This window comes from Pristiophorus japonicus, chromosome 1 (genome assembly GCF_044704955.1).
Source record: "Pristiophorus japonicus isolate sPriJap1 chromosome 1, sPriJap1.hap1, whole genome shotgun sequence".
Lineage (NCBI taxonomy): Eukaryota > Metazoa > Chordata > Chondrichthyes > Pristiophoridae > Pristiophorus > Pristiophorus japonicus.
In genome coordinates, this window is record NC_091977.1 from 437,061,364 (window position 1) to 437,074,979 (window position 13,616).

Here is a 13,616-nt window from a genome sequence, read left to right on the forward strand (position 1 = left end):
ATGTGCAACTTCAGGCGAGGGCAGATGCGCAGTTAAACTCAAAAATCCGTAAATTGCTGTCCGAGATCTGCCCCTCCACCATTAGCTTTGCAAAAATGGCATCTCACTCTCTGACTCACCATCAAATGCATCGAACTCGGCTGTTCCCCCGGTACAGCCCTCATCTTCACTTCTTTAAGTCCAAGGGATGCAAACTTGAACGGATATGGCGGACAATGGGTTTAGCCATTCACCGCCAGATCTGGCTGGACCATATAAAGCATTATCAGGTCCTGCTCTCGTCTACCAAAACTGCTCACTATTCCAGGATCATTCTGGAATGCAAAGATAATCCGCAGCTTCCAGTTTCTACTGCTAACCGTCTTCTTAAACACCTCTCCCCTGTCTTCTCCACCCTTACCTCCAACAACAAGTGTGAGGAGCTCATGGACTTCTTTGTCTCGAAGATTGAGACCATCCGTTCAGCTGCCTCTGCCTCTTCCCTTCCTTCCCCTAGACCACCAGGCCAAACTTCCTCTAAGGACCCCCCCATGCCTCCTGTCCTAGCCCTGACCTCACATCTTTCTCCAGTTTCTCTCCGATCTCCCTCATGACCTCTCTGCGCTCATTTTGTCCATGAGACCCACTTCCTGCTCCCTTGACCCTATTCCCACTAAACCGCTGACTCCCCAACTTCCTTTTCTGACTCCCATGTTAGCTGACATTATTAACGGTTCTCTCTCCTCAGGTACTGTCCCCCTCTCCTTCAATTCTGCCATCATCACCCCTCTCCTCAAAAAAACAACCGCCCCTTCTCCAACCTCCCTTTCCTCTCCAAAGTCCTTGAATGTGTTGTCACCTCCAAAATCTGTGCCCATCTTTCCCGGAACTCCATGTTTGAATCTATCCAATCAGGTTTCCGCTCTTCCACAGTTCCGAAATGGATCTCATCAAAGTCACAAATTATCTATCCTTGCCCCCCTTCCATTTCTCATCTACATGCTGCCCCTCAGCGACATCATCCGAAAACACAGCATCAGTTTCCACATGTACGCTGACGACACCCAGGTCTACCTAACCACCACTTATCTTGTCCCCTCCACTATCTCTAAATTTTCACACTGCTTCTCCGACATCCAATACTGATGAGCAGAAATTTTCTCCCATTCATTATTGAGTAAACCGAAGCCATTGTCTTCGCTTCCCCACCACAAACTCCGTTCCCTAGCCACCAACTCCATCCCTCTCCCTAGCATCTGTCTGAGGCTGAATCAGACCGATTACAACCATGGTGTCATATTTGACCCTGAAATGAGCTTCCGACCACATATCTGCGCCATAACTAAGACTGCCTATTTCCACCTCCGTAACATCGCCCATCTTCGCCCCTGCCTCAGCTCATCATCTGCTGAAACCCTCATCCCTGCCTTTGTTACCTCTAGACTTGACTATTCCAATGCACTCTTGGCTGGCCTCCAACATTCTACCCTATGTAACCTTGAGGTCATCCAAATCGTGCCTGCCAATGTCCTAACTCGCACCAAGTCCTGTTCACCCATCACCCCTGTGCTCGCTGACCTACATTGGTTTCTGGTTAAGCAACACCTCGATTTTAAAATTCTCATCCTTGTTTTCATATCGCTTCATGGCCTCGCCCCTTCCTATCTCTGTAATCTCCTCCAGCTCCACAATCCACTCCCCCACCCCGCTCCTCCCCGAGATATCTGCACTCCTCTAATTCTGGCATCTTGAGCATCCCTGATTTTAATCAATCATTGGTGGCCGTGCCTTCAACTGCCTTGGTCCCAAGCTCTGGAATTCCCTCCTTAAACCTCTCGCTCCTCCTTTAATTCGCTCCTTTTTGGTCATCTCCTTATTGGGTCGATGTCAAATTTTATTTGTTAACACGCCTGTGAAGCACATTGGGATGTTTTACTATGGTAAATGGTATATATACACACACAATTGTTGTTGTACTCTAGGATCTTTTTCATCTTCAGTAAAAGTGATCCAATTTTGGGTTTGTCTGAGTTTTTAAGTTCCAAACTGCCCACTGCACTCTCAATGCACCCTCATCTTCACATGTCAGTAGGCCTATATTCAAGGCTGTTATTGAGTCGTCAGCTTTATGAAGGCTCTTATCAGCTTTTGTAAAGCTGTTGGTCAGTGGTTGTTAGTTTCCTAGCTTGGTCATCAGCCCTAATTTCTCCTTGTGTGGCTCGGTGTCAAATCTTTTGCTTTATAACACCTCCATGAAGCACCTTGGGACATTTTACAATGTTAAAGGTGTTATAGAAATACAAATTGTTGTTGAACTGCGTGAAGTTCCTGTACTAGTGCGATAGAAATGAACTAAACACATCACAGAAGGTTAGCCCTTATCCATTTCAGTCTAAGTACCCATTTAACGGTGTGATAATTGTTAATTACTGCCAGTCAAGCTCGCTAGCACTGAAAATTAACTATTACAAGTGTGGAGTCATGTTCCTTCAGGTTTTAATTGTTGTTGGAGATTTTATTTTAAATTCAAACATGTAATTATTTTTTACTTTTCTTTCTGTTTCTTTTCTCTCTTTTAATCCAATCTTTCCCTCTCTATTTCTCTTTCTGTACCTGATTTGACATTAAATTCACCATTCTAACTTACACTTCCTTGTTCAGAACTTGCACTGTTCATTTCACAATCCTTCAATCTGATTGGTTAAGGAGATACATCGTTGCTTTCCCTGTTCACTCAGGTCCCAGATTCCTTGGAGAGGGTGCCATGCCGTTTCCATCTCGCACATCCAATAACTTGCAGTGCAAAATATCATGGAGATTAAACGGGTTACAGCAAATTCTGGGCCATTAACTTTCTCGAAAGGTTACTTTTAAGTCTTTCACTTTCCAGAAACAAGATCTTTGTGCTATAGGATAGAGAAAGATACGGAAACAGAAGTGGAGGAGGGAGAAAATATAATACAGTTAGGGTACCACAAAATAATTGAATTAAAGGCATCACATCTGTGAACAACACAGCTTTGAAGTTGCAGCTTCAGTAGTGACTGCTGGTGTAGAAATGGAGTAATTTGACAAAGAATAACAGCTGTTGTGTCAGTTAGGAAATATGGTGTATTAGGAAAATTAGAGACATGGCTACTCCAGTAGATGGTAATGGTTGCTTGGTGGTTATGATACTGGACTAACAACCCAGTGATTATGAATTCAAATCCTACCATAGCAAATTGTGAAATCAAATTCAATAATTGTAGGCTGACAACAGAACAAAATGACCATGAAAGCTGCCAGATTGTCATGAGAACTCAACTGGCTCAGTAATGTCATTCAGGGAAGGGAGCCAGCCTTTCCTCTCTGGTCTGGCTTAGACACATCTCCAGACCCAAAATACATGATTGACTCAATGCATTCAGGGCAACTAGGTGTGGGCAATAAATGCACCCTTGCCAGGGTCTACATCTATAAACAAACTTTTAAAAATACAATATTCAGGGGTACAGAGTGCCGAGGAATTATAGAGTGGTCAGAAAATGAGATGGTGTAGTCCTATATATCAAGGACACACAGGAGGTAACTGAAGACAATCTTATGGGAGGTGAAAAGCTACATCATGAAGAACTCTGGTTAAATATCTACAATGCAAAAAAAAACAAAGCTAATATTAGGGGTACGATACAGAGCACTAGGAAGACAGTCTACTAGAAAGACATATCTCTATGAAGAGATAAGAATGGTATCCGAGAACAGGAAAGTTTGATCTCCAAAGATATCCCATTCCTATTTTTTTTTTTTAAAAACAGACTTGTTTGATGGAATAGTCACGATACAAGGACTCCAATGAATGCAATATATTTTGGGAGTTGGACGTAGTATATACTTGTGATTCCACTAGTCAAAAGTCATTACAGGCTGGATTTTCGGTTTTTAAGATTTCGGGGCGTTATGGCGGCCCGGATACCGCCTCGGAAAAGTTTGCGCCTCAGTCAGCACAATTCACCAGCTGGGCCTGGAGTATGGGGCGAAGCGCTAAGGGAGGCGTTGCACACTTCTCTTTAGGTGCTAGGCCAGCTTAGCATGCGAAAATCCCAAGCTAAAGAGCCGGCCTCAGAGTGCTCTAAAAGAGGCCCGGGGAGAAAAAAAAAACTGAAAAAAACCCACCAAAAACATTCCCAAAGCCACCACTACATAAATCGCAAAAACAATAAAATATAAACAATCACATTTACCTGAGGTCGACATTACTTACCTCTCTGCAGCTGCTACAGGTCGGACCGCCCGCTTTCACAGGCAGTCCCAGCATGGCACTCTACATAGCTGCTACAGGTCGGACCGCCCGCTATCACATGTAGTCCCAACATGGCACTCTACACAGCTGCTACAGGTCGGACCGCCCGCTATCACATGTAGTCCCAGCATGGCACTCTACATAGCTGCTACAGGTCGGACCGCCCGCTTTCACAGGCAGTCCCAGCATGGCACTCTACATAGCTGCTACAGGTCGGACCGCCCGCTATCACATGTAGTCCCAACATGGCACTCTACATAGCTGCTACAGATCGGACCGCCCGCTATCACATGTAGTCCCAGCATGGCACTCTACATAGCTGCTACAGGTCGGACCGCCCGCTATCACATGTAGTCCCAACATGGCACTCTACATAGCTGCTACAGGTCGGACCGCCCATTTTCACAGGCAGTCCCAGCATGGCACTCTACGCAGAGCTACGGGTCGGGCAGGAGACAAAAATCGATCCGGTGTCGCAACCAGGAGTGTTGCACACCGACTCGCCTCTCCAAGATGAAAACAGGGGCAGCCAGAAGTGGAAAATCCAACCCATGGATTTACCTCAATAGCTATCACATCAATCCAGTGTACTGCTCCAAAGGCGGCCATTTAGCCCATCATGGAGCACAATCTCATTTCACTATCCTATCCTTGTAACCTTTTTTTTTCCAAATACTTATCAAACTCCCTTTTAAATGTTCAAGAAAGGAGGGAGTGAGAAAACTGGGAACAATAGGCCAGTTAGCCAAAAATCAGTAGTCAGGAAAATGCTAGAATCTATTATTAAGGATGTGACAACAGGACACTTGGAAAATCACAACATGATTAGGCAGAGTCAACATAGTTTTATGAGAGGGAAATTGTTTTCATGTGTGTAAATAGCAGGGTAGATAAAGGGGAACCAGGGGACTGGAGTGCATCATCACGCCCGGCAACCAAATTTTAATTTGATTTTACGTTTTTAAGTTTAATTTGTTTTAATTGCCGGTGCTTTTAGTGTCCCCCTTCACTTTTATAGGGGGCACTGGGGAAAATTGTGATTTTAGTGCCCAAAAAAAAAAAGAAAAACACAAAAAAAAAGGGGGGGGGAAAAAAGGGCCTTGTAAATGTCTGGAGTGTCACCCAGGTCGGGTGGCACCGTTTAATGTTTTATGTTTTCGCAGGTAAACTCAAAAGAGTTAATGGGGAACCAGTGGATGTAGTAGTATATTGGATTTTCAGAAGGCATTCAGAAGGTTGTTACACAAGACTAGGGCTCGTGGATTATGGGTAATATATTTGGATGTATTGAGGATTGGTTAATGGACAGAAGTAAGCGAGTAGGAATAAACGGGTCATTTTCAGGATAGCAGGTGTAACTAGTGGACTGCCGCAAGTATCAGTGTTTGAGCCTCAGCTATTTGCAATCTATATCGATAACTTAGATGAGAGGAGCAAATGTAATATATCCAAGTTTGTTGACAATACAAAGCTAGGTGAGAAAGTAAGCTGTGAAGAGGGCGTAAAGAGGCAGCAAAGGGATAGAGACTGGTTAAGTGTTTGGGCAAGAAGGTGGCAGATGGAGTATACTGTGGGGAAGTGTGAAATTATCCACTTTAATAGGAAGAATGAAAAAGCAGAAGCTTATTTAAAAGATGAGCAACTAGTAAATGTTGGTGTTCAAAGGGATTTGGGTGTCTTTGTATACGAAACACAGAAAGTTCATCATTCATCAAACTAGAACCTTGCTAGTATGTAAGAACCAGTATTACACTATGTGAAGCATTCATCCATTGGAGAACCTAATTTTTGATAGAAACTCTGCGTCTCATTACAATCATACCTAAAAATTCTGGATGTGAATTTCTGCAGTGTAGAAACATGGGCAATTTAGTTTCTTCTGCCAAGTCAAACTGCTTTTTAAAGTATCTGAAAGAGAAAGTATACGCTCATTATTTTCAATACTAACTTTACCAATTACTGTAAAACAGTTCACATGAAAAAAAGCAGCCAATTCAGGTCTTAATGTCAACTTACCTATGCTATTCAATGATAATGACAGTAAACTTTGATATAACCTAGTTTTTTGGGAAGTTGTTTTGAGCTGGGCGCCAAAGAAAAAGATGTTCCCAATGAATGGGACGAAGGGGGGGTGGGGGGGGAACAGAAACAGAACGTGGAGGCCAATATCTCTGATCGCGTAGGCTTAATATGAAGCAAGTGCTTGGATTTTGCACTATATACGTTGAAAATAGCCAGGGTTAGGAAGTAATAACTTCTTGATGTCAGAATGGACAGTTAATACCAATTCATTTATCCAATCAGAATGATTGCTATTACTGCTGAGCAACAAACACTGTGTAGCCTGACATCGGTACGGGAAAAATGTTGGAATCAATTATTAAAGATGTAATATAGCAGCGCATTTTGAAAGCAGTGACGGGATCGGTCCAAGTCAGCATGGATTTATGAAAGGGAAATCATGCTTGACAAATCTTCTAGAATTTTGTGAGGATGTAACTAATAGAGTGGACAAGGGAGAAACAGTGGATGTGGTGTATTTAAACTTTCAAAAGGCTTTTGACAAGGTCCCACAAAAGAGATTAGTGTGCAAAATTAAAGCACATGGTATTGGGGGTAATGTATTGACGTGGATAGAGAACTGGTTGGCAGACAGGAAGCAAAGAGTCGGAATAAACGGGTCCTTTTCAGAATGGCAGGCAGTGACTAGTGGGGTACCGCAAGGTTCAGTGCTCGGACCCCAGCTATTTACAATATACATCAATGATTTGGATGAAGGAATTGAATGTAATATCTCCAAGTTTGCAGATGACACTAAGCTGGGTGGCAGTGTGAGCTAAGAGGCTGCAGGGTGACTTGGACAGGTTAGGTGAGTGGGCAAATGCATGGCAGATGCAGTATAATGTAGATAAATGTGAGGTTATCCACTTTGGTGGCAAAAACAGGAAGGCTGAATATTACCTGAATGGTGACAGATTAGGAAAAGGGGAGATGCGACGAGACCTGGATGTCATGGTACATCAGTCATTGAAAGTTGGGATGTAGGTACAGCAGGCGGTGAAGAAGGCAAATGGCATGTTGGCCTTCATAGCAAGAGGATTTGAGTATTGGAGCAAGGAGGTCTTACTGCAGTTGTACAGGGCCTTGGTGAGGACACACCTTGAATATTGTGTACAGTTTTGGTCTCCTAATCTGAGGAAAGACATTCTTGCTGTTGATGGAGTGTAGCGAAGGTTCACCAGACTGATTCCCGGGATGGCAGGACTGACATATGAAGAAAGACTGGATTGACTAGGCTTATATTCACTGGAATTTAGAAGAATGAGAGGGGATCTCATTAAATATATAACATTCTAACGGCATTGGACAGATTAGATGCAGGAAGAATGTTCCCGATATTGGGGAAGTCCAGAACCAAGGGTCACTGTCTAAGGATAAGAGGTAAGCCTTTTAGGACCGAGATGAGAAGAAACTTTTTCACTCATAGAATTGTAAACCTGTGGAATTCTCTACCACAGAAAGTTGTTGAGGCCAGTTTGTTAGATATATTCAAAAGGGATTTAGATGTGGCCCTTATGGCTAAAGGGATCAAGGGGTATGGAGAGAAAGCAGGAATGGAGTCCTGAAGTTGCAAAAATGATCAGCCATGATCATAGTGAACAGTGGTGCAGGCTTGAAGGGCCGAATGGCTTACTCCTGCACCTATTTTCTATGTTTCTATAAGAAATTCTGACTAAGATGAAGCAAATACTTTTTCACACAAGAGCTAGTGATCTACGTTCACATCTCTCGTTACAACACTGCATTTCTCCCTTACATTGTCCTCTTAACCAACCTGTTTTGCATATCATAGAGCTATGATTTATCTAAAATTTGGCATGGCAACTTAATTTATTTAACTCGGTAAAGAATATGTACTTGGTGTACCAAGTGATAATGATTTCCTCGGAGCTTTATTCTGTAATCATTTATTTTTGCACTTTTATCTGCAGCTTGCATTCCTGCTTTTACAGATATAAAAAGGATATCTCGATTTTATTCCTTAAAATTAACGGTGCCCAACAAATCAAACCAAACCAAACCAGTGACAACCTACTTTCCCGTACTCGTGTTTAATCAAAAGTCATCATGTACTGTTAAACCTGGCCAAGAACTATACAAGCTTTTCCATTGACCTTTAACTATTCTAGATCAAATGCCTTCATCTTAAAAGAAAGCTTCAATGCACGTTCTTCACAAATGGAGTTGAAGTTTTTGCATCATCCAGCAGAATATATTATCCTAAAACAATGAAACTGCAATTGCGAAGAAAATATAAAATCAAATAAGAGAACTGAGACCACTTACGACATGATACCTTTCTGAAAGAAATCTGCACAATTTCATTACTGAGGCCAATAGGCTAACTGCACATCATCAGAAATAATATGCACGAGAAAACAATTTAAAAATAGATTAAAAAATTAGTTAAAAGACTTTCACAAGCAATTGCTATTTCTGAGCAGAGAAGCTTCTCATTACTTTCTAAACACCATTTGGCCATTACTATCTTTGTAGGAACATTAGGTAGGAGTGGTTACCCATGCTGGAGTCTTCAGTGGACTACAGCGAGTTCATTTCTTATAAAAAATAAATACATTTTAACAGTACTACAGGCAGCTCAGGGCGTTTCACGACAGGAGGAAGACACAGGTTCAGTTTACCGCACCACAAAATTTCTAATCTCAGCTTTCCTGTGATGAGGGTGGGGAGATGGAGTAACAGCGGTGCAGCCGTTTCCAGCCATCAGTATATGCTTCCAGTCTATGGCACAGAAAGGAATTTTGGTTGAGAATAAGATGCCTGTGGCTCACGTAGACTGCGGGAAGAAGAAAAGGAAAGTAAATACTTACTTTAGTTGAATCTCTTTAGGGCAGAATTCCAATCTATCAAAATCTACAAAAAGTAAAAATAACAAGGAACAGTAAGTAACATTTGGGAGCTATCAATGTTAGTATTATCATAAGTCTCATATACGATTCACTTACAGAAATTGCCATCAGGCTGTTTCCATTAGAAAACAGTGCAAAAACAACCCTGTAACATAACAGGCATAATATTTTAAACTTACCTAAGCCACACTCCCCAATGGCTACCACTTTCCCTTTGTTCTCCGTGGCCAGTGTTTTCAGATCCAACAGGTACTGCTCTGGATTATTCTGCTCAAATTCTCCACAGCGTGTGGGGTGACAACCAATTGTGCTGTAGAAAGTATCTGTGAAACAATGGCATTAAACAGAAAGTGTCAGCAAATACACCATGGCCTGAATTTTCTGGGCCTGGGTGGGTCGAGTGCAGGCGGTCGCTGTGGCAGGTCGCAACCGCGTTCCTGATTTCATCCCGCTCCCGAGATTGACTTTCCATTAATGGCGCCTATTAAGGCAGTCCTACGCATTACCCAGCCCTATTAAAGAATGTGGGTCTGATGATGTCATTGATGACGCGCCTTCAGCCGAGATATTTAAAGGAACATGGCCACATTGCATTTGAAGGTTCATCTAGGATAGTGCAGCCACTGCACTGCACCACTGGAGTGTTAAACATGACTGCACAGAGACAGAGGGCTGTACACAGGTTCTCCGATGACACCCTCCATATGTTTGTTGTAGGGAGTGGTCTTGGGGGTCAGGTTCACCTCTGACCTTCTGAGCGGTTCGAATCGCTCCCACTCCCTGGGTTCTAGACTTTGGATTTATTTGCAAGAGACAACTGGTTTTGGTGCAAAGAACTTTGATTTTATTAAGGACAAGAATGTGCAATGTCAAGCTTATAATTACTAGAATAAAGAACACTTTATCACAATTTCAAAGGGTTACAGAAAAACAATACACCTCCCACCTCCCAATGCCTAACTCTGACTAGGATGAACTCCAGGGCACTCAGGGATTATGCTCACCAATCCTTTTATTGTCAGTTGGCGGTGGTTCGCGATTTTGGGGCTCGCTGGACTCTGCTTGCCTATCCCGAACATCGTGGAAGACTTCTTACTGTGCAATCTTCAGTTGGGTGGTGTCCGCTGATGAGGTAGGGCGCATATTGGACTTATGGGGTGAGTACCCGCTTTCTTCCGTCAGCAGTAGGTTTCAAAGTCTCTTTAGGTAATGTTTCACCTGTTGGTAGCTAGGAACAGATTGTAAAATGGAAACTTTCAAATCTTCGGTTTCTTCTTGAGGAGTTTTGTTCTTAGAATTTGTCGATCGCGGTGTTTTCGATGTTACCACGTTGGCTGTGGTCAGTTGCTGCCGCGATGATGATGTCCAAATTTACTGGGAACTGCTTTCTCTGCCGTGATGATGTTTTTCCTTCTTCGATAGCAGGAGTGTCGTCGAGGCTGGAGATGTTGGTGCTCAGAAGAGCTGCATAGGAGGCTGTGTAGCAAGCTCTCTGGAAGGCTTGTTAAAAACTGCTGCGGCAGTCTCTCTCCTTTTTCCCTCCTTCCCCTTTCGTTAAAAAAAACAGGGTCCCAGTTATACTTTAGGAGCCGTTCTAATCTGCACGCCAAATCAGCCCCGATTCTTTGTTTTAATTTTGGCGGGCTTGATATCTCTTTGTTATATTTTGGCGGGCCCATTAATGGTAACCTGTCTCGGATGTGTCGATCTTTCGAATTTGTTTCTTGATCGGGAAAATTAGTTTTTTGGTATTTGCAATGTCTGCCCAGGCCTGGGTTCTCCATGCGAGCTGGATGGGCCATTATCATTACGTATGCGCTGGATGGGTTTCCTGCTCAGAGTGATGGCTGGCTATCTCTGGGTTGATTGTTGCTATGTTAATGTCTCCCGGGGAGAAGGGTTTTCGAGTCTATACAATTCCCCAGAGAATTTGTTTAGCTTCAATGCCCCAGACAGCTTCAATATCCAAAGCTGGTTTCCTTGAAGGATAGTTATCCTTTAGTTCTCAGCCCTTTTTACACGGACCCAATCTGCCTTGTAATATCCCAAATTCGATTAAAACTCGTAGTTTCTTCCATGTGCACTTTAGGATCCCAAACTTTCTGGTTGATAGTTCCAAATTAAATTTCCTTTCCAATGAGTCCAAACACTGGGGGCGTTTTCCCACAAATTTTACAATCCTACATTGTGGAGGGAATGAGAGCATGCAGGGAAGTCCGCTTCCTTTCTGATTGACGCAAGAGACCTTCCCAACAGACCAAATAGCAGAGGTCAACAACAGGGGTGTTGTGAGGAGGACCTGGGTGTAGTACCGCAAACATTTCAATGATCTCATTAGATCAGAAAAGGTGAATACAAAGCCACACTCAATTTCCTCCTGGTGTGCCTCTCATCACATCCCCATCATTCTGCCTTCCCAACCCTACTCCTGCATATCCTTACTCACACCAACATACCTTGCACATTTGCCCATCCCTCTCTCTATCTACATTACCACATCCCTATCCGACTAACCACCCCTCACACTCACCCTCAGCCTAATGCAATCATACCAACTAACAACATACAAGGAGGCCACTTGGCATTGCCACCCCACTCCATCATAGTCACCCTCTATAGATGTAAACCATCCATTCCTTACACTCATTCCATCATTCTTACTCAACCTTCTCTTCTTTCCCTCCTTGCAGGAAAAAAAAGCTCACAATAAGAGGGAGAAGGAGAGAACTGGAGATGGCCCTTCATCATTGGCCACCAAAGGAGGTTGCCCTGGAAGTACCTGGAGTCGCAGAGGAGCTGGAAGTGGGAGACAGAGAGAGGGGGACATCTCAGCAACCTGGTGACAGAATGACACCTCATACAGCCACATGGGACCTAAAAGCAGTCGGCAGCACTTAAACAGAGCAGGGCCCGAGGACAGCGGACCTGAAAGGAGTCGGCAGCACTGCAGGAGGCAGCAGATACAATTTCGATAAATTCCAAAAGAACAGCAAAAGCAAGGAATGATGTCACAGGACTGCAGGTAGGTATTAGTGGGTGAGTGTAAGCGTTTTATTCTTTCTAACTAATTAATATAACTATAAATAATTGTGTGAATAAAGACTTTAAGAGAATGAGAGAAGCAGCTAGAGATAAAGATATGCCCGACTTTTAAGACTCAGGGACCCAAATTGCCCCTTTTTTGTGTCCCATTAGCGTCCCCAGGAGGCGCTAACAGGGCACAATGGTCTTTTTGCCTGGAAGAGGGTGGCGCTAGTGCCTCCCGGGAAATTGCCCAGGAGGTTTGTGGGTGCTGTACAGGCAACGCCATGCCCTGCGTTTAGAGCTCCGGGCCGGCGTGCTACAGGCGATGACATAATCAGCATGCACGCCGACCCCTCACAGCCCCACACCGATTCCTATGTGCCCCGCGGGGGAAATTGCCCCACAGGCTACAAGACTGGCACGAGATGTCAGTGCCAACTTCCACTGCCAGGACGCCCCTTGAAGGGGCAGCCTTTATCGCCCCAGGCCGCCATTTTATTTTGTCAGCCGACTCTTGGATCAGCCTGAAAATGGTGCCCCTCACGTCGACCGCGCAGTCATCATGTAACCCGGCACTCCGTTTAGCGCTGGCATCTTCAGCGCGATGCTGACCCGCCACGAAGACAGCGCCCCGCCTTCTTTCAGGGGTGCATGGCACAATTCCCCGTCCCGACAGACTTTCGGGTGGGCGATAAAAGTCCCAGCCCTGGAAGGTTACCGGCACCAATCAGGTTACGAGGCAATTTCGGCCCCTTAGTCTTGAGCTATTAACTAACTTACAGAAATAAACTTATTAAACAGAGACATGGCAGGGCACCTTGGTCCCGTGGACTGCACATCTTGTGCCACATGGGAACTCCAGGACACTTCCCGTGTCCTGGACAACCACATGTGCAGGAAAGGACGTCGGCTGGAGGAGCTCGAGCTCTGGGTTTCTGAGCTTGAGCAGCAGCTGGCCTCACATGTGCATCCGTGAGACTGACAGCTACGTGGATAGCACATTTCAGGAGGTGGTCACCCCGCAGTGTAAGAGTGTGCAGGCAGAGAGAGAATAGGTTACCGTCAGACAGACAAGAAGGACCAGGCAGGTAGTGCCCCTGAGTGCGTCTCACTCTCCAACTAGTATTCAGTACTGAACATTGGTGAGGGTGATGGTTCCTCTAGGGAGTACATCTAGAGCCAAGTCCACAGCACCACAGGTGGCTCTGCTGTACGGGGGTGAGGGGAATGAGGAAGATTGGGAAGGCAATAGTGTGGTAGGGAATCCGATAGTTAGGGGAACAGACAGGCATTTCTGTGGCTGCAGACATGATTCCAAGATGGTATGTTGCCTCCCTGGTGCCAGAGTAAAAAATGTCACTGAGCAGCTGCAGAACATTCTGAGGGGGGAGGGTGAACAG

General features: G+C 44.4%; 1 protein-coding gene across 2 annotated transcripts in view; it reads right to left on the bottom strand.

Annotated features, from left to right (window-relative positions):
• tatdn1 (TatD DNase domain containing 1) overlaps positions 1 to 13,616 on the bottom strand; it is a 70,209-nt gene that overhangs the window by 24,747 nt on the left and 31,846 nt on the right. For both annotated transcript variants that reach the window (XM_070892829.1, XM_070892822.1), the window contains 3 exons: positions 9,372 to 9,515; positions 9,154 to 9,196; positions 6,084 to 6,169 (listed from right to left, as the gene is read on the bottom strand). In XM_070892829.1, the coding sequence (XP_070748930.1) occupies positions 6,084 to 6,169; positions 9,154 to 9,196; positions 9,372 to 9,515 (273 nt within the window). The remainder of the gene's footprint in view (positions 1 to 6,083; positions 6,170 to 9,153; positions 9,197 to 9,371; positions 9,516 to 13,616) is intronic.